The 21,861-nt window shown below is 44.0% G+C and overlaps 1 protein-coding gene across 4 annotated transcripts in view; it reads right to left on the bottom strand.

The window, feature by feature from the left end:
- PHACTR2 (phosphatase and actin regulator 2) overlaps positions 1-21,861 on the bottom strand; it is a 145,672-nt gene that overhangs the window by 65,639 nt on the left and 58,172 nt on the right. The window contains exon 1 of one of the 4 annotated variants that reach the window (XM_074862723.1): positions 17,261-17,456. The exons of the other annotated variants lie outside the window; for them this stretch is intronic. Within the exon in view, the coding sequence (XP_074718824.1) occupies positions 17,261-17,303 (43 nt within the window). The 5' untranslated portion in view covers positions 17,304-17,456. Of the gene's footprint in view, positions 1-17,260; positions 17,457-21,861 lie in introns of those variants that run through there. 4 annotated transcript variants of the gene reach the window in all.

Genomic DNA, 21,861 nt, shown 5'->3' with positions numbered 1-21,861 from the left:
GTACTTAAGAGGACTGGTCATAGATCAGAACCTCTTTGTGACAAGAGCTGTGCAAACAAAAACCATAAAGACCCTTGTTGCTCCAGCTCTAAGTATAAAACCAAAGAGAACAGCTTGAACAACAGATTTCCGGTTTTTCATTGCCACCTGCTCAGCTGGTGCATTTTTAAGATTTTTTAACTATCCAAAAGTCCATATGATTTTGTTTGCAGTATGTCCTTTTCTAACACCTCTTTCATCCAGACATTGGCATTGAGCAATGATAAAATATATCTTTGTCATCTGTAGGCTAAAATTAAATGCCAACTTGAACTTCTGTGTATCGGTTTAAACTGAATTGTTTTAACTGGAGCTGGATGAGCATCCCTCAAGCCGGAAAGCAACTACCCACAGGAGAAATACCAGACTTCTCCATCTTCTCCCCGCCAAGGCATTTCAGTGCTATACTATCACAGAGCCTAACAATATTCATTCAGTACTTAGCTTCAGCACACACCATTAATCAGAGTTTCAAACCTCAACCAGAGGTGATGCCTGTTTGCCTGGGGGGGGGGGGGGGGGGGGGAGGGCAGGGATCTGAGCCCACCCAGCTATGTCAGCACGCATCACTGCACTGCTGTCTGGGTTCCTTTCCTTTTCCTATTGAGCCAGGCGCAGTGAGGAGTTAATGTTTAAGATGTATTCAAGCTTCTCCTGAATCAGATAATATATTGATTTATTTAGTTTGTACAAAACCCAATACAGATGTCAAGAATCATTTAGCCTACTTTAGCCAGACTAATGATGACAGATGTCACTCCCACTGTATGGAATGACACACTTCACTGTATTTTGTATTTTCTTAAAGACTCTCTTTAAACCCTTAAAAAAAAAGTTTTCATTAATCTTTTTTTTTTTTTATTATTCCTTATGACTGCAGAGGTAAACCAGGCTGCATGACCCTTGAATAATTACAAGCCAGAATAGAAATTAAAACACCAAAATGGTTTACTTTAAAAATTGAATGCAATTGAAGCTGTTCTCATAATTATTAGGATTTCATGAAGTTTATGATTTCTCAAATTCTGTGGTATCTTTGTGCATGCCATGACCATGCTGATACAGATGAACTGAACACAAAAGCTGAGTTTAGCCATGTGCTTGATTAAAAAAAGAGAGGTGGTGCAAAAAGCCTGAATGGGACTGGCAAGCCCTGCACCTATTGCTAGCAACTCCAAGCAGCACTGGAAATTCAAAATCCTCCCAACTAAACTATGTACAGTATCAGGGTTCACCAAATTAATATCTGGCTTTATTTAAGCTCTGTAAAGTTTTCTTTTCTAAACTACTACCAAATGTTTTCCTAGTGAGGGAACATTATGTGACAGAGTGCTCGCCTGTTTCCAGCAGTCCCTGGGAAAGCAAGCCATCCCTTAGGAAAGCCCACAGGAATACTTCAGAAATTCCTGCTGGCAGTTTTTGCCTGTCCCAACTGTTTGTCATGCTCTCATCCTGGGCTTTCTGCAACTCAGCCAGCAGCTGATGCACCCAGCAAAGGAGAGGAAAGGGCTATTTATCCACTCTTTTAATAATGAATTGATATGTGGATAGAGTCTCCCACAAAGAAACGAGCAAACACTGAGTTTCCACTGGTGGTCTTTCCATGGGGGTCTTTCTCCAAGGGTTTCCCCAGAGGTGGGCTTGCTTGGATCCCTGCTCAGCAACCCCCAAAATGGCATCACTGCGGGATCCAAGGAGGGAAAGGAAAGCAGAGAGCCCGTGGATGATGGATGCTCTCACCCCCGTGCCAGTGGGCGGCAGCTCTGGGCTGGCAACCAGGGCTTGAACCTAGTACCTGTACACTTCTGCAAGGCACGTCTTCACAGCCATCCCCCCGGTACCACTCCAAAGGCCTTGTTTGAAGCCCATTCAGCTCCAACGTCAACCAAAGGAGCGGAGGGCCCTCCTGCAACCTCCAGCAATTACCTCCCTCAGAAAATACCTCCTGCAAAATTCTCTTTGCCATGCCGAACAAAGGTGTCACGTAACTCCATCTCCAGTGAAACACACTTTGTATAAGAGCAGATTTTGAAATAGAAAGAGGTTAATAATTATTCTTTAGAAGAGTGCCTCCAAGCACTCTTGATGGCAACTTTACCAAGCTCAGGGGAGTGGTTGTGACATTTTGGAAAAGAAGTGATAAAGGGTTCAGTCACTTTCCTTGCCTTGAAAAAGGTTTATAATTTTCCCTAAAGCTCCCTCCCATTCTTGCAAACATTCAACTACTCAGCACTTATATTCAACATTTTTAGACCCTGAGCTTGGTTTTTACCCTAGCTGGAGGCTAAGCTCCTGGAGGGAGTGGCAACTTTCACCCTGGGAGGGACCCAAAAAGGGACTGGTGCATCACACCATGCAGCTCCTGCCCCGGGGCGAGCATCGCCCACACGTGGCAGCTGCTGGACCAACGGCAGCCCAATGTAGCGGCCCTGGCTTCTCCCTTACAAATAGAAGGTACAGAAGGACATCGCTGGCTCACCATACTGAACCTTTCACTCGCAGTGCTCACGTGAGGTAAGGTGTTTTGGGGAAAAATCTGAAACTGTGACGAAAACATATAAACACCACATGAGTAAAACTGAAGATTTCCGTGTTATTCTTTGGTAGGAGATATTCTGTATATCAGTACAGATGGAATGTATGTAAGCAACAGCACAGACTGACTCAGGTTAAAAAAAAAATGCTAGAAAAGTATCATTAACCTTTAACTGAATATTTTCTTGTTCTAGAAGGAATAAAATTAAATTAAAACCATTGTTAACTGGCTCTCTTTTTGAACTCCTGTATAAGATCAGAAATATACTAAACTTGAACAGCAGAGGTATGCATGATGTAACTAACTCAAAGGTTTTTTGGCAAACCTTATGACATTTCATGCTTTTACGAAGAGCAGTCACTGGGAACCAGTTCTGTAAGAATTTTCACTTAAACCAAAACGATTCAGCTTCATGTTTGTGAACATGTATATGGCCCGTATCAACAGGACCACATGTCGCCTTGGCATTTTAAACGCTGACCTATAGGGTTTGGACAGGCTTTGGCATGGGGAGGAGCAGCTTGGCCGAGCACCCAACTGGTGACCCACTGCAAGTCAGCCCCCGTCAGAGCGGCTCAGCAACACTGGAGCAACCTACTGAAGCGTAGGGTCCATGGACTGTGTTGGGGTCCCAGGGAAAACGTGATCCTATTTCAGGGAGCACCAGCTCTGAAGAGGATGAAGAGCCTTCAGATGTCACCTTGAAGCTTCCAGTCCAAACAGTCTCTTTCCCACCGAGCTCCATGACCAACACTGGCTTCCCACTCCAATCAGCCCCTACACTAATTTTAAACTTCTGTCTTTTAACCCACTTGGGAATCAAAGGTTCGAGTGGACTTTTAACTGTCTTTCAGTCCAACACAGAATTCTAAGGTATAACTGCATTTTTAGGGAAAGTTTAGCTTTGAGAAAAATTAAGAAGAAAAAAATAATGAACAAATAGTAAGAAAAAACCAATGCATTACTACAGTACACACATTTTCTTCACACTCAGAGGAAGACAAAAGACTCTATCTTGACTTACTTGTGTGTTAGGAATACCATGGCTTATCACTAATACTGCACACTTTCATGTAGACCAGCAAGCCCCAGCTGCAGCTTGCAGGGATGCGCGGTGCCCCTCCCTGGCCGCGGCAGCACCCTGAGCTCAGCGCCTGCTCCCTGGGGAGGCGACCGAGCATGGGAAAACACAAATATGAAATATAAAGTGGCTTTTGCTATTTGTGCAGATGAAAGCTTCTCCTTACTGTAACTGCTCTAGAGTCCAGGGCCCTACAGGCTGGCTTTGGGAAAGGACCTTTGCCTCCACGTAACATTTTACTGATCCCACCTATTTCACAACTAAAACAAGCCAGAACTTAAATCCAGAGCTAAATGTACAGTGGCAGAATACTGTCTTCAGTGTGCTTCGGCCAAGCTGTTGAAAAGAATGCAATCTTAATTTTATATGAAGTCAAGGTACTTTTTTGGGGTGTATCTGGATGTTGTGTTTAAGCACAAAACTACCTGCTGGTAGGAACAGGTGAGTAATTGGTGAAAATGCTGGAAGGACAATAACTAAAGAAAATTAGTGTAGGGTTTTGTGCAAGTAAAAGTTCTCATCAATAATTTCACTGACACTTTAATATGGGTGGCTCTCTTTTCAGGCAATGATAGCAGCACTGGAGGAAATGCAGGGCTGTATTCACAAAACTGAAGGATCCCATTTACCTCTTATGGCATCTTCCCAGAACTGGGCAGGCCCAGAGCAAACCCCTGCTACTGAGGGGCTCTTAACCTACCCCTATCTTAAACCTACCTTATTCTACTATCAGGGAGCTCTGGGGAGCGTGGTTCCATCTCTGTTTCTCTCATGTCCACTGAATTCATGTACCCATCCTCCAACTGCACACAGTTCTCTATGTCTAAACCCAGTTGCTGCTACGAGAGCTCTGGATTCTCTATTTTAACTGTTAAGAGACGAGAAATATTTTGAAAAATTGTCACAGTTTTCTTGAAAATTGTGCTGCTGAAATTTACAGCAAAATATAATGTAAACCATAATCTGATGCTAAAAACTTCTGCAAGTATATGTGACTGTATACCTATGCGTATCTGGCAGTAGGCTTCAGCCATAATTCTTGGGGTAGAAAAAAATGTTCCTGTAAATATGTCAGAAAAAAAAAAAACATCAATATGATGCCACCAAGAATTGCACTGAGATATATTAATGGTTGTCTTTCTCACATAACTTCATAGCAAGCTGCTGGGCTAGAGAGGGCTACCGGAAGTCCTTATAAAAGACTTTCCACTTTGCTACCTGTCTTCCTGAAGTATCACCTCTTTCACTGCCTCAGCCCTATTCGAACTTCCCTCCTTTTTCTCTCACCCAAACACACCTTTTTTTTTTTCACCCCTCAAGAATGAAATGTTTTTTGTTTGTCTCAAAACTTTTGCTACCACCCCATACGTTAGAAAAAAAAAAAAAAAGCCAAAAATGGTAGGTGCAAAGATTGAATTATAAAGAAATATACATAGTAAGACAAAATCAACCTCTCTAGATACACAAGTTTTCTCAACATTTACATCTGGGCATGCAAGTAATCCCTTAAACCAGAATGAATAGGCTCCATGCTGGTATTATTTTTATGTGATTAAGCTGCCTGGTATTTATTTGTTTTTAAGAAATGGATAATTTAATCAGTAGTGCTGCATGTGTTCTTCCTCCACTCTCCCCTCACTCTATGTGGAATTTACTTCATAAAGAGTAAAAAAATTAAACTGAAAGAAACCTCTGGCCCCATATATACAGAGAGTGCATCAATTCTTAGGGGATTAAAAAAAAAATTACAAAAAGACACTGGCACTCAGTTCTGCCCTGCTGGTATATATCCCCTGAAACAAGCCCTCGGGGAAAACAGATTGCCAATTAAGCTAAACAGTAGCATTCCCATCCAGGGACTATCAGGGTGCAACGATGCTATCTGCTAAACCACAGGCAGGAAGGGTCTGAGGAGGCTGCTCCCCTCCAAAAGCTAAAGGAAGAACTGGCCACAGCAGCAGGTTAACTTGCTAGCTGTTGTCGGCTACCCACCACCACTGCAAACCCACTTAACAAAGGACTTTTTTTTTTTTTTTTGCAGGGGGGATTCATCTCATCTTCCAGGGATGTTTCTTGCAAAGTTTTTCCTTCTGTGGTTGATGAAACCCTGAATGCACCGTAGGCTGCGCAACAGAGAGAGAGAAATGTTTTCTCTACAAGCAGATCCCTTAAGGATGGCTGGTTGAAAGGTACAAACACAAAAATTCATGGCCTGACTTTGTTCACTTGTGGTTACCTACTTTGTCTATGGCTTTCAGGTCTGGCATGCTCCATCTGTAGGGAGGTGAGGGGATGACAATATTTAATTATCACACCAGACCATTCTCAGGACTGATTACTGCTCACAGAAGAGCTGAGAGTTGGGAGACATGAACCCTTTCAGATCATGTCAGGGTAATAAGCTGCGGCCTTTATTGTTGCACACTAACAGATCTTGCTGAATTTGCACTCAAGTTAGGAAAGGCTTGCACGTTAGCAGGGCTGAGCTGAGGGAAGGTAACTTCTGTCTACGGGACGGTAAGCATCTGTGGTGCATCCTCAGCCACTGCAGCCATTTCCAAACTAATAATCAGCCTATGCATTAGATACAGCGTGTGGTGCCATACATCAACTTTTATCCCCAGTTCCTCCTGTTAACTAGAAAAACCTGTGAAGTCCCAAACCTTTGCTGAATGGTTTACAACGTATTGAAAATAATGCTTATCTTTTGGAAGCTTTCCAGTGGCCTAACTCTGTATTCTCTAAGTTTTTTTCATCTTTCATGGATGACAGCTAGAAAGGTACATTCTTTTTTCTTCTCCTCCTTTCAAAAAGATATGATCCTAGAGATCCAACACTGACATTAAATATTTTTCTCTTCAACACATTTTTATTATGCATTTCAAACTAAGCTACAGAGTTTCCAGGTGCAGTAAATACCTCAGAAGCAAACTGTTTGTCTTGCTGGGTCTGACTGAAACATGCCCTCCTCCTCTTCTCCCCCCTTGCCTCCAGTAGTGATGGGAAAATTAAATCATCAGGAGGAGCAGTGCCAGAGGGGAGTTAAGAGAGGTGTTGCTGTAAGTGTCCAAGATACTTGGGTTTTTCCATTTCAGGTCTCTGTGAATTCCCCCAAACTTTTCCAACAAAACTTTTCTTCCTCTCTTCAGAATTGTGTTTACTCTGTAACATGACACAGTTATATTTTTGTCCAACAAAAGGCTTTAAAACCCAAGTGTCATGGTCACATAGTTTCTGCAATGCTTTGTAAATTAACACCTCTCTCTCCCGCTGGCTCGTGTTCTGCTACTCTCTGTGACTCTCTCCTCCAACTAAAGCATTGACCATTTTTCATTTCTGCTTGGTCCCTGTCCAGCTCTTGACAAGCTGGCTTTATCCACAGTTTTAGCTGTCCATTTTACTGTTCCGTCCCTTCTACGGACACAGCCTCTTCCATATCTCAACATCAGGCCTTATCTATTTCTTCCATATCCTATTTCCATGTGTCAAGAGCAGCAATATTCAAGTAAGAAACAACAACAGCATCTTCTTCAATTAAATCTGGTGTCTTCTTGTAAGAGTCACACTAGTCTTCTGAAACTTTTCATTTCAGGAATCTAAGTACAGGAACTACTCTGCAGTTAGTGCAATTGTTTTAAATTATGATGGATTTTTAATACTAATTGTTAGTACCAATATTTTCTTTCTTTTCATCACTTGAACAATTCATTGAAAGAGGAGAACCATGCATGGTGGTATAACATGTAGGACAAGAAAACCACTACACCCTTCTCTGTATCAACATAAAAGAGGCCAGATTAGCAGTGCAGTAGAACACTGCTTCACATTTTCAGAACAAGAATATTCTTAGCATCCGTGCCAAAACCAACACTTCCTTCCCCTCAGAAATGCAATAAATCTATAAAACTCCACGAAACAAACCAGTAATCTTCAGACACATTGAATGAATTTACAGGAAAGGAAATGCACAGCCAGTTTTGAATTATTACCAATGAAATAAAATTATAACACATTATATATGTATAATTCAAACATGCCCAGTTTCTTGGCAATGAACTGGTTTTTCTCCTTGTAAAGACAGCTAGTATCTAAAAATCATTTCCCACCAGCTTACAACAACTTTAAGTGGTTACATGAGTCAAACCACTTGACTGTATCCCACTGAATCTGTTTCATAAGCATGCAATAAAAGTGTTATTTCTTTGTTGACTCACCAGGATCTGGGGGGAAAAAAAAAAAAAAAAAAGGAGAAAAAAAAGCCCATGGGAGATTAGTTTTCAACCTGGGCGACTTTATCTTGCTTGTTATGACATAAATGCTTCAGGTAAGTTGATCTCTGGGGATTATAAGCAAGGAAATCAGCTGGGAGAAAAGTCACCAAACGGACCATCCCTTACTATTGACAGTCACACCACGTTTTTAATTCTGGGTGCTGCTGCGTTGGTGAACTTCACTGGTTTGATGCCTGAGCATTAGAAATCTCTGTGCGTCCCTTAGACAGTAGATGTGAGAGATCTACAAGCCATGCAGAGGCTGGTAAGGGCCTCATGGGCAAACGCTGGTTAGGAGTATCTCAGGCATCTTGCTCCCTACAGTATCTGCAAAAACTGACTTGGGGCACAGACATACGTAACCCAAGGCTACAGCATCATGGCTCTTCCATGAACTGCTATGCCTTTTGGTATCCATGCAACACCACACACTGACTTATATGGTATCTAGCATAAATCAGCAGAGGCTGCAGCTTGCTGAGGATGCAGACATGGATACTGGCACACAGAGCTGGCTTCCCAGCTCCTGGTTTGAGAAGCAAGACCACTGGTGCACTCGACTGCAGCAGGCTGAGCTGGAGTGCAGAGCTCGGATCCTATTGCTGTGGTTTGTTTCTTCAACATGCCATCCTCTCCAGTGACAGACTGCCCTCCCGTGAAGCTTCCTGGGCATTCAGACCCAATTTCACTCATGACAAGTGCTATTTTACTTCATTCAGTTGGCTACCGAACAGAAGTTGGGATCCAAATCACTTTCTGTTGCCTGACCTCACTCTGCAGCCACACAGGCAGAAGGCAAGAAGAGCCCTGTCTTCTTCAGCAGAAAAGGTCAAGCAAAATGACAACAATTTTAGTGTGCATCAACAAAGTTCTGGGTTGCAAACCCCAGAAATACAACCAGGGGTGACAAACCCCAGTCAAGAGTTAATTTTCTGAGCTGAAGCTTCAAGCATGAAAGAAAAATTCTTAACCCTGGAAAAGAGTCCCTGTGCACCTCTAAGTCTTGTCAGTAATGGCTTAAGCTGGAAATGTAAATTATATGATCACAGTGAAAACATCAAGTTTCATGGTCTATCACAGTTATTCTAATTGTGCAAATTACCTATGTAGCTTAAATCAATAAACATTAGAGACTGTCCATATTTTTCATGAATTATTTCTAGACTATAAACTATGTGATTTGTTTGCATGGAGCAGTAATAGCCCAGGCTTAAAAGCCCAACCAGCATCTAAGGTCTCTGCACCATTCTCGGACTTTTCCTGAGCAACACATTAAAACATTCAGATCCAGAAAATACAAAAGAGATTAAATAACACTGAAATGAGGATGGTCCACCTGCATGACTAGGATTTGCCGATGGTTTGGGCAGTTGGTCAGAGAAGACATCCCACAACACTAATAAAAAACCCCACATTCTCAGGGGTGAGGGATGCAGGCTTATGTTTGGGAACAGAACTGGTTTTGCTCACAGTTTCAAATGTTACGATCACAGTCTTAAGTCTGCTCAGCAAAACATCACTCTAATCCATATGAAACCAAAGCAGGAATCAAAGAAGAAAAAGACAACACACCCCTTGCTGTTTACATCTTTTCATATAAAATTTTATTTTCACAAAGCTATCATTTACACAGGATTCTGTATTAACACTCTGATCTGCTAAGTAACAAAGTGTTATCACAGTTTTATAGTATTATATAGAACAGCATTATTTGACATGTCCTAGTCAACCCTTTATCAATACAAAACAGACAGCAAGTCATTATCTTCACATTTTTTTCTCATTTTACTTGCATGCAACCTGACAGCATACCCTAGACTTCCATACAATGATGGAGCAACATAGACCCTCATTTCTCCCTAGATTTTTTCCCCCACTTACACGGATCATCACAGCTGTTCAAAGCAGTGAGACAACACAAATGCAAATAAGACTTTCACTTTTGACAGAGACTTTATTTCCAAGTGCCTGAAAACCAAGTCAGGGACAGAAGAATTTCCCTCCTATGCAGTGACTTTGTATAAAGCCTGCAAGAAACGCAAGTCTTAAATCAGATTTCCTAATAATGAGCCTCCACATGATGGACAGAGGTAATTGCATTGTATGTGCAGCCTGTTAGTCCAAACCATGCTGTGGAGTGCAAATAGGCAAGGTTCGATTGATTCACATATCATACTATTTAAATCCAGAACAAAACAAAACCCAAAAGAGAGAACACCCAGCACTGTTACCCATGCGATTCTCATCAGAGACAGTGAGAAGAGAAAACCGCCCATCTTCACAACCTGCATCACCTGGATGTTCACAGTGACCTTCCTATACGGTTTGTACTGAACCGTTTCTATCTCACAACACTGTAGGAAACTCTGGAGCCCCACTCTAATTTTACATTTCCCCAAAATACACCTGACAGTCTAGGGGTTGTAGAGTTCACCTAGAGGAAGGGATATAAAGGACTTGATTTCATTCTTTGCCTTTAATTTTGGTTTGGGGGTATAAAGTAAAATAAAAAAGCCCTCACTGTCTGCCTACCTTCCCTACTGATGGCTTGTACTCATATTTTCTTTCTCTTCCTTCTTCAGTTTTGCACATATTTTTAACATCAATACCTTCATGTGGCTTGAAACCAGACCTGACTGAAGGCTTCTTAGCAGCAAAACTGAATTCTGTCAACTCAGGGACACAGACAAAACTGAACTGCCTCCTTCCCCGACACACACCTACACCCTGGCTGCTGTCTCAGCAGGGGCACCGGCAGGCAGCCTCGCTCCCCAGGATCTGAAAGTGGCAAAACAGAACAGAGACACCGCTACCTGTTACTAGAGACATTTTACCATCACCAGCAAACCACCTCCTCTCTTTTTTCCTATGCCTAGCACTGGTCCTGCCCAGATCTACTCAAATGAAAATCCTTCCCTATCAGAAAAAGCACAGGATCAGGAATCCCCCCTGATGTCAACTAAAGAAGGCAATGAATGCACGCTTCAGAAATGACTTCTCCATATGGGACTGAATGGCAGCTGGTTGGGGTATTTCTGTGGATCAGAAATATTTTTCTAGCCACTGTTACAATTTAAATACAACGGGCAGAAATAAGTTCTGGAAGCAGGCTGTTCACTGAAGTATTTTTTAAAAATCCATCAGTGATTGACCCAAGGCATTAAGTGCACTCTATTTTTTTAATCAGTTTCATTATGTTTTAAAACAATAAACTAAAGTGAAAAATAAATCCAAACCCAGCACTGATTCAGAAGTATTTTTCAACAATGTTACTGTTTCTTCATTTTTTTAAAATCTCAAAAAGCATCCAAAATAAATAAAGGAAAACTGTACATAGTAAAATCATATAAAGAGAGACATAAATGTCCAAGTCTTTTCTGCTTTTAATAGGCGGGACTGTGATACAGCTCAAACACTGACAAGGACTTGAGCGCTCTTTGGTTTCCTCCTGGCCTGTGTCTTGGGTGCCATCCCACCTCCTTATGCTCAGTTTTCCCATTTAAATCAAGGAACATTACAAAAAGGACTGAAAAGTGTTTTGAAATACGTAACAGAAAACACCACCTAAGGACAAGGCGATACAAATCAGGAGCAGTACGAAAGCTGAGGAATAGGATCTAGGAAGGACGGACAACTGATCCAAGGGGTGGCTGAGATCCAACGGAGTGGGATCAGTTGCCAGTGGGGCTTAGCACAGGGGACTCATGAGGAAAAAAGATCTCCTGTGAGCTTTTCATCTGGGGGAAGTATCAAGGTGGTCGTCTGAGAAGACAACCCTACACAAACCCAGCCAGCCCACAGGGCTCTGCCGCCCTGCCCTCCAGTAGCCAGCTCTCGTTCTCCTCGTGGCAGATGCAGAAGCTGATGATTAACACTGCGAACAGGTGATTAGCGACTACCAAACATCAGGGCATGAAGGCATCCCAGCTAGCATGCCTGACATGAAAGGTCATGTACCCTGACAGCTAAATGAGAAGAATTCCTGGTCATCCCTGAAGCAGCCTCGGAGTGAGAAGTGGTAAGACACTAACGTGGGACCTGTTGAGCACTAGGCCTTTATTTTCACACACACACGTTCCTGCGGTTCACATGTGGTTCTTGTGGTGTGGCTGGTCCTTCATGTCCTTACAAGATCTCTGCTCTCGGCCATGCCCCTTAGGGGAGGCTCAGATTGCAACCTCCTCTGCAGTGAGTTATTGCTGCAGCTGAGGAGCTTGGTCCAGGCCAACCAGCAGCAACCGCTATGGCAGCAGGGGCACAGTTTTGCTCCAGCAGATCACAGAGTATACAGCAGTACCCGTGAACACAGAAATACATTTTGTATTTTATAAATGTGTTATATTTAAAAGTGTGTACAGTTTTTTCTCTATAAACAGTGATTCATTCCACATGCTCACACTTGGACCCTCACCAACAGCACAAATCAGAATCATGGCTTTGGGTGCTGAGACCTACACTTTCAGCAGTTGCTATTACTTTTGATATTTCAGCTCAAGACACACAAGGACCAACCTTTTAAAAGAGCTCTCGCTGTTCCCATTAGTAGCAGGCAAATTTGTGGCTACCCATTCTATCTGAAAGCATGGCCTTTTTATGCCTTTGACTAGCTATGTAAAATATCCACTCAATCAACCCAAAGTCTGGGGCAAACTGCCTGCTTAACCCAAATTCCGGAGCTGTCACAATTGCAGCCCCATCTGACAACACTGGTAGGATGAGGAAAGAGTTTCCCAATGCTCAAGATTCACAAAAACTGAAAAACTTGGAACGTAACTTTAGCAGCAACTGAAAATAGAGTTCCCTTTACATTATACTTATAACTCTTCCATAACTTACAAAAGCATAAAGAAGGGAAAAAAGGAATAGGATTGCCAGTGCAGTATTGCAAGGGTTCAGCCTCAAAAGCCCCAGCCAATTCAAACCTCGGGTAAAAAAAAAAAAAAAGAAGAAAGATGAAGTGCTCTGCCCAGAACATCCCCTGTGGCTGTGGACAAGTCATTTAGGGCTTCACATCAAATGGGACTTGACATTTCAGCTCAATATCTCTGCTTCCCACTCTTTCAAGTGCACCAATAACCAAAATGACCAGCTAACAGTTGTGTTGCGAGTAGCTCACTGCACCTGTAAATGCTTTGAGATGCCCTCCTGTAAAGTGCAATGATGTCTAAGTTCTTCCACTTTTGAAGGGAAGAGAAGCTAGAGGAGAAAAATCAACTTCATTTTTTCCCTCATTAAGAATTATTACTGTAAGGGCTTGCCTGCTCATTCAGATTCGTAGTGGACTGAGTCAGGATCAGAATTTAAGTCCATGGCTGAGTATCTCCATGTCTAACTCCTCAGGAACAGAAGTGCTTGCTCCAGAACAGCACCCTCAGTAAGGCTCACAAGTAGCTACTACCAAAGAGCACTATTGGAGTAACTTCTCTTCTTAAACAAGTCCTGAAATTGCTGCACTGATAACCAATTACTTTGTTTACCAACACCTAGAGCTGCTGAAAGGAATACTAGCTTTCCATTTCATTTCAGGATTAAAATCAGGCTGCCCAGTTAAGGCAATTACAATTCCTCTGCACAGACAGGTGAAGCTGCTGTTTCCTTGCCAATGAACAGGAAATCCCATAAAGCCAAGAGAGATGAAAAAGAGCAGTCTGGGAAACATGCTCACTTCTGACCTACGAGAATCATTTCACCGAGTGCCAAGGTCAACAAACAACAGGATCCCACCAGTGACTGCTTTCATCTCGTGGGGGGAGCTGGGTGGAAAATGGTTTTCCTGTGCTGTTGGAAGTACATTTTCATGTCCTTGGAAAAACTTTGGATGAAATGCAAACTCGACAATTTGTGTTCTGTTTTTGTAAAGCGTATACGACAAGAGGAATTCCCATCCACTCCAGAGCAAATAGGCCCATGGATTACGTACTTGGTGCTGCAGGTCAGCACAGGGATCTGACCCCAGCCTTCAACTGGCCCCGCTGAGCACCCCGACCATCGGGGCAAGAGGTTCCCGAGCCCTTCTCTTTGCAGCTTGTCCTTCCCCTCCACATACCCTCTGCTGTGCTTCACAGACTCTGTGCTGAACTGCCTGACCTCTTCCTAGGAACACTGGTAGGTCTGTTTTCACTGCAAATTTCATTCTCGACAAGGCATCGCTATTCAAGAAACAACAAAAATCTTTTGCCACCTAACTAGGTCTGCTTTTGAGTGTTATCTTCCCAATATGCTGATCATGTTTCCACTTGAGGACCTGGCTGTTTCCCAGTACTGTGGCCGGTACTGAACTACCCAAGAACAAATCCAAAAAGGAAAAAAGATTGAAAGAAGTGCACAGCTCTACCGCCCTTTGATAAGCTGTAGATCAGAAAGCAGAAGTGATAGCCTTTGCGCATGATGGCTGATAACCCCCAAAAGCACTGAACTCCAGCCAATGAATGGGGAGAGAGCACGTTAATCACGTCCTGCCAGGCGTGGGAAAATCACAGAAGAGGAAGGAAGATGAACAAGGACAGTACGCACGCCTCCTTTTCCACATATCTGTACTGCCTATACTGTCTTCCCAAGCCCCTCCTGCAATCACTGTTCACATTTGTTAACCATGACAAATAACAAACAGCTTTAGAAAATTTATCTAAATGACTGAAAAGCAGGAACCAAGGAGGAGAAGTAGCAAAGGATTGCCCGGTGGGTGTCCATAGGCAGCTAAGAGCTGCTTTGCTGCCCATCTACCACTCATAGTTATGGGAGATGATTAAAGCCCTGATCCTCCTGTCCAACAGACTTCAACACCCACTCACTCACAGCTGATGGCAAACTCTAGCAAGAGAGTGTTGCTTCCAAAGAAAGTTCCAATGGGGCACTAAAATCCGATTCTTCTTCTCTTTAGAGGCACTCTAAAGATACTGTCTGGTATGAGTCTACATTTGTCCAGTCGAGAAGGACTTTGAGTTTTATGGCTAGGCTTCAGTCTTGCGCTTAACCCAATGGGAAAGTGTCACTAGGACTGTGGTCGGTTTAAGTACTTCAGTATATATTTCCCTTTCCAAGAGTAAAATCTTTCATTTAAAGTAAATCCTAAAAAAAAAACCAAAAAACAACGCAGGACATTGGCTGGAGTCCATACTGACTACTGTATTATGCATATATTTTATCTCTTCTAACACTCCGTGACTTTCAGGAAAAATATTTTATTTCCGTTTTCTACATCAAACAGTGTTCACCTTATCAGTCCACCCAAAGGCCCCATGGTGATTTACTAGTGGTGCCCTCCCCGGCACTCAGCCAACAGCCCCTCTGTGGGGGCACAGCAGGGATCAGAGGGCAGGATCTGAGCCCTTGCAGGCTGGCATGGCTGGGGAAAAAATAAGGAGTGAACAGGCAAGTAACTTCTCACAGCTGCTTTTGTGTGGCTCACTGGGGATCTGAATGCACTATTGATTCCTTAGCACTAAACCAGATTTGTAGCCCCTGTGTGTGCAAGACAGGGATCTCCTTCAACTCTAATCTCCAGCAGCTGTCAAAGACTTAAATGGCTTGTAGTTGGCTGGCACGCCAAAATCAACGAAGATTTTAGGACTACTTGCCTAAGGGGCAACCCGTCTGAACTGGAACCAACGGAAGTCATTCTCCTGCCCTGATCAGAGCTGGACGGGGCTTCCCAAACTTTGCAATGTACTATAAGCATTCGGACATTACCTGCGCAGCAGGCTAGAGAAAACAAATGACTGCACTCTCAAGAATCCATGCCACCCAGAAACCTACCTGTCCCTGTGGCTTCTTGTTGAGGATGTACCCTCCCAACATTTTCAACAGGGCTGAAAATGCAGTGGGATTGCTCTTCTGTGGAACCTCCCGAAGGCACCACTAGCGTCTCATCCCAAGTGCAGTGCTCTTAAAATGGTGTTAACTGGAATTAACTTGGCAACGTTGAGGTAGCATCACCATAATTTACACCTTCAGAAAACTGTCTCATGGCTCCTGATTTAAAATCTTGGTTTCAGTTAGGAAAGAATTCAAGGGTGACTTTTTTCTTTTAGCTAAAATTAGAAATCCAGCCCAGTTATTGTCTGCTAGCATTCTGCCGAGGGAACACAGGCACCACAGCCAGCACTAGTCAAGATACAGGACCCACTCCCAGGCAAAATACCCTCACAATAGACTTATGCACATTAAGAGTTTGGACACATTTTTGTACAGGAAGTTTAACAAAAACTTCTAACCAGTCCATCTGTTTCCTTACATCTGTTTCCCGATGCCTACCTTGATATAATTCTAACGTGCTGGCTGCTGGGTGAAACCTTCAACATGATGGTGAAATTTATTGGAAATGGTCAAATTTCTCTTTCATGCAATGTCTGGCAGGAGAAGAAATCATGCAAGATTTAGACTGGGATGGTAGGACTAGGAAGTTGTACCACAGGCAACACAATGGAGCTTTTCTGAAAATATATGTTATTACTAAAACTATTCTTTGAAACACCTGTGATGAAAACAAAAGGGGAAGAAGAAAGTTGGTTGCACTGTCTCCTGTTTGAAAAAAGATTCCCACATCAACAGCAATAAGCAAATTAAGAATAAAGTTCAGCCTTCAGAATTAAAAGTCTACAACAGGATTCGGTTGGGTTTTTTTTTTGAAGTGGATGCAAAGGAAATAGGCATTGAGGAAAAACATGCGTGCAGTTGACATTGTCGCAGGAAACTTCAAACCTCGCTGGAGTTAATTTGGATTCTACATCCTATTATTGTGAGAAGAGACCCGCTCTGTTTTTCAGTAACTAAAACATACCGGGTTATCCTAACATGCCTCTAAACAGCATTCCCAAGTAGTTCATACTATCTTCAAAAACTTACAAACAGCTAGGGCTGGTTTACTGGGGGGCGGCTGGGGGAAAGTTCCACTCACACGCTATTTATTTATTTTCAATAGTCTGCTTACACATAAAATGTCCTGGAGCCAAAAGCAACCAGATGGGCGGGTTACTAGCCGCGCTGCTGGGCGAGGTGCCAGAGCTCCTTTCCTTCTCCACCCCCCCCCCCCCCCCTTTTATTCCCCTTCTTACTTAGTTATTAAAGGGGAAAAAATGAGCCCCAAGCTCCGGGGATGGGGGGGCACCGCGGAGCCCCTCGCCCCCTGGGACTGCCGGGCAGGGCACCGTGGGGGCGGCCGTGCTCCCCGGCCGCTCCCCCCCTCCCCCAGCCCCGCAGCTGTCCGAGGGCACGGGCGGGCGGCGGCAGCAGCAGCGCGGGCACGGCACCGCACCCCGCCCCGGGCACCGCACCGTGCCGCCGCCGGGACCCCCCCGCCGCGCTGTCCCGCCGCCGGCGTCCTTCGGTACTCACCGCTGGCCGGCTCGGGCAGTGTGGAGACCGAGGTCTGGCCCATGGCTTGGCCGGGAGGCGCTCACGCCGCCCGCCGGGCGCGCAGCCTCCGCCGCGGCTGGTTCCGGGGGGCCATCGCACTTTCCGCCGGGGCCGCGCTCCCCGCCGCGCCGCCCGCCGGCTGACGGGGGGCGGCTGCTCCCGCGGCGGCGGCGGGCCGGCGGCTGCCCGTCATGCCGCCGCGCTGCCGGTGGGAGCGGGGCCGCGGCCGCAGCGCCGCTGCACGCCCCCCACTTCTTCCCCGGGCCCCGGGGCGACGCCTCGCCCTCGTCCGGCCGCGGGGGGGGGGCTGCGGGGGGCCCTGCTCCGCCGCGCCGCTGCCTGCCCGGGTCCCGGCTGCGGGGCAGGGGCGCGGGAGGGACTGGCAGAGTCTTTAATAATTTTTTTTTAAAAAGAAAGAAAATCCACCCTTAATTATACGGAGGTGGGGAGGGAGGGGGCTTGCTTGGCGGGCCGCCCCGCCCCGCTAACGTCCCAAGCCCCTGCCTGACCCCCGCCCGTCTCCGAAGTCCAAAACGTTGGTCCAGACTTAAAATGCTTTGCACCCCTTCTCTGAAGGCGCAGGGCAAACGTGTGACAGCTGCAGGGAGCGACCCCCCCGGCCCCGCTCCCAGGCGCCCGGCTGCTGGGGGCGGCGCCCAGGGCTCTCCCGCTGTCACGAGTGGACAGGGAGCGCCTGAGCAGCGCAGCTGGGGGGGTGGCTGCGAGCCCTTGTTTCGCTCGGGGGGCGGGAGTCTGAAAAAGCGCCCAGCCCTCGACTGCCGCAGGTGCAGAATCGAAGACAGGACCACCTTTAATTTTGAAAGAAAGTGGATGGTCTAAGACAGCAGCATCCAGACAGTGCTCTGCCGTAACAAGTGATGAGGAGGGACATCACCAGTTGGATAAATTATTGGGGAAGATGGGGAGAAATAGAGCTTGTGCACAGCACAAGGGCAAAAGGAACAAAGGTTTGTTTTTCTTAATTCATAACCTTGATCTAAGCAGTGATACAAGCTTAATGCTAGAGCAAACAGATAACCAGTGATACAAAAAAAAAAAAAAAAGAAAAAGGCGCTCAAGTGCCTAATAGCTATTACCATGCAGTATCTAGAAAAAAGCAGGGAGATGCATATACATCACAGGAAGACACTCAAGGCTCATCTAAAGAACATACTAAAGAACATCTGTTAGCAAGACATACAGTGAAATTACTATGGTTTTGAGTGGCCTGGAAATCCTAGAGGGGTTGGCCGAAGAGATTTCTGACCTGCTGATCTTTGTATGTGTCGGCACTGTGGTGGTGTTTCAGGAGATGAAGAACTGGCTTAGTGTGGGGCCCGTACTCGGGAAGCAAATGGAGTACCATGGGTAGCTGCCATCTGGGTAGTCTGGCACCAGTTACAGGCAGAAGAGATGTGGCTGTCAGCTAATACATGGAGAATAGAGTACAACTAACGCTGGTCTTCATGGTTTTTAATAGAAAATAGGTCTTGGTAACAGGTCTTTTATTTCCTTGTTTTATATGATTATAGACTAAATTGCCAGAGGTATGGGCTTGAGTGTAATAGACTTCTGCTAGGTGCTTCATTTAGTAAGAGAGAAAAAAGTGAGGACAACACAAAATTAATAAAGCACAAACAGATCAAGAACTAAATGAAAAGCAGATTAATTGTCCAAGTAGCACTAGCATTTAATGAGGGTGTTTCTGTTGGGGAGCTGTGGGGAGGCTCTTCAGTGTTTTCATTTAAAAGACTAAATAAATCACCACCGGCAGCAATTTTAGATGGAGTAAATATTACCAGAGTGATAATGAGGACAAGACAGTCACAGAGTTATCTGGATTATTTAATAAACTCTGCTCTTTCAAACAAGTAAGTTTTAATAGGGTCAAAAGAAGAAAAAAGTCAGACTTGCAGGACGGAGCAACACAGTCTACAGGGCCAAGGAAGGTATCTTAGAAAGCTGCTCCATGTCGGGGTTCGGAAAAATTCAACACAAGCTCTGAGTGAGCTATTGCTGTTACAAAAAGGAGCCAATATTCATGTACGGATGTGCAAATAGGAAAGGGATAGGCAGAAATCCCATTACATCGTCACGCTTTTTATCAGACAAAAAGTGCTGTCTCATGTCCAGTGTTGTCTGCCCCTTTAAAAAGTGCTGGATGATGGGAGACAGCTCAAAAGAGATCCACAAGGTGAGATGGGAAGTGCAGAAAGTGCTCTCCAGCCACAGGCTCGCAGAAGGCTGGTGCCAATGCGCTCAGGAAAGACTGACACGTTGCATGTTAACCTAACAGTGCCTTTGTGAGGAGAGAATAGCATTGCAGCACTCCTGGGCGTTCAAACACGGAAGGCAAGGCTCTTTGCCTGACACCTCCAAATCCAGGCCCCATACAAAGCACGGAGTTGGAGACGAGTGGGGGTAGTACAGAGGCACCAGGCTGAATTACATTGTGGGAGCGAAGGGGAAGGTAGGTGGTCCCTTCAACACGAGGAAAGGCTTTTGGAAGGGCAGCTTGTTGAACAACCGACTCCAGTCACTTACTTTTCAGGAGAGTTTTTTGCATCAGTTCTCCACATTTATGTTTCTTACCTTGAAAAATGATTTTTAAAGGGTTTGTTTTGAGAAACTCGAGTTACCTCTTTGGAGTCACTCGTAAACAGGAACATAAAAGTGTTCTCGTCTGCCCCTGGTGAATCTCATTAATTTTATCAAAGGAATTTGTGTTCCCCTGCTACATAAAAGCCCAGTTTACAATGCAGAAGTATATATCATCTGTCTGCAACAATTCCTGTGAAGTCATAAACTCCTCAAGGTCAATTTATAAACTGATAAAATGGGCATAGTTATCACATTCTCCAGTGTAGTTGAATTAGTTGCCAATATCTTTTGTTTTGGTTCTTGTGTTTGTTTGTGGTTTTTTCTTCCTAAGCTAACTGATGGTGGTGACTTTCATTTATACGTTTTTCTCTGCAGCCACTTTGTTTTTAAGAGTCCTGTCTTCATACCTCAGCGATGCTTAGTGGTATGTTGCAGAACTAATCAGATGCAGTTACTGCTTTAGAAAGTAGGGGATGGCAGTTCTAGTAGGGAACACAAATGTTAATTTATATCACTAACAGATTATAGGCATCATGTTGTATAGAATAAGAAAATTAAGCTTCTGCTTATAAAAGTTTACCCAAAAGAGCAACTTGTAAGCAAGAAATAATTTGCTTGCAGTAGAAAATTTAAAGGTCTTACTAAGGGGATTTTTATTCATGACACACTAGATACCGGCAGCATCCAATACTATCATCATAGATTCTTTGTTCAGCTTTTGTAAAGTGGGCAAAAATAAATACTTTATCTTGATCCTGAACAGGGAATACTAGTAGAATACATAAAATAGGACTGGTCCACACAACAGTTATATCCCTGTGCTTTATTTCCTGCCTAAAGATGCAAAGGGGCGATGATATATCTCAAGACTACTCACAGTCATTAATGATCATCAAATTAGAAAAAAAAAAAAGCAATTTTCTGCTTAGCTCCTGCTTTTTAAGCCATCTCATTTAAGAATTCAGCTTAAGACTCACTGATGGGAGGGAATGAAACCTGAATCCTCAACACTGTACGAAAAGACATCTACCAATGTGACCTATGAGAGAAACCTGACTGTTGAAAGCGAGGATGTATTACATTTCTCCTGTGTATAAGCTATATTTATGTAATTGCCTCCACACAGAAGGGATCCTAGTGACATTCCCATATGAGCATCCACACAAAACACATACATTTAGTATTTGGTTGTCTGCAGACTTTTATTCTGCTGTATGATAGAGATATTTTAATCTGCGCATTAGATTTCTTGCCATGTTAGTAGTTGGTGTTTAGGACAGTTAAAAGTTTAAGGATATCATGATGTTTGATCACAACCAATTCTAGCAGAGATTTGAGATTGCAATTATGTAGATAAAATGCATTTTTATTGGGTATACTTTTTTTTTTAGGATTTAGATTGCTTTATCTATGATGTGTTTGGATGTATATTCCACTTTGCCTTTAAACAACTAATAGGATGAGACACAAATGGACTTCCCAGCAATTTGGAGTTATTATAATCTTCTGGGGTTTCTCGAAATCCACAACTGCAAGCAAAGCAAAAATGGCCCGGGAAGAGAAAAGTGAGAATTTCAGGATTAAAATTTCCATGATCATTTTAGCCAGGGCTAATCTTATACTGAAGGAAATGCTGCAACAAGATGTTAAAACATGCATATATGTCTTCTATCAGATGGGGAAGCGGAGCTTCAGCTGATGGGTAGAACAGGTGCCAGTAAGTTGTGCCAGACTGTTCTGACACAACATCAGCATTGGTGGGGTTCCTGGACCCAGTGTCCCCATTAGATTTCAGATTTCAATGTCAGTAGTAATACCGCGGTTATCCAATTGCCTCATGCTACATGAACAGTTCTTCCCTTCTTGTACCAAGTTATTGTGTTAGGTACTGTAGTGAGTACTCCTAAGCAGATACTTTGCTGTCCCCCAAGAACTGAAATCTTCCACCGAAAGAGGAAGAATAGCTTCTTCATGAACTT

This window comes from Strix uralensis, chromosome 3, assembly GCF_047716275.1.
Source record: "Strix uralensis isolate ZFMK-TIS-50842 chromosome 3, bStrUra1, whole genome shotgun sequence".
Lineage (NCBI taxonomy): Eukaryota > Metazoa > Chordata > Aves > Strigiformes > Strigidae > Strix > Strix uralensis.
This window is presented reverse-complemented; position numbering and strand designations above follow the sequence as displayed.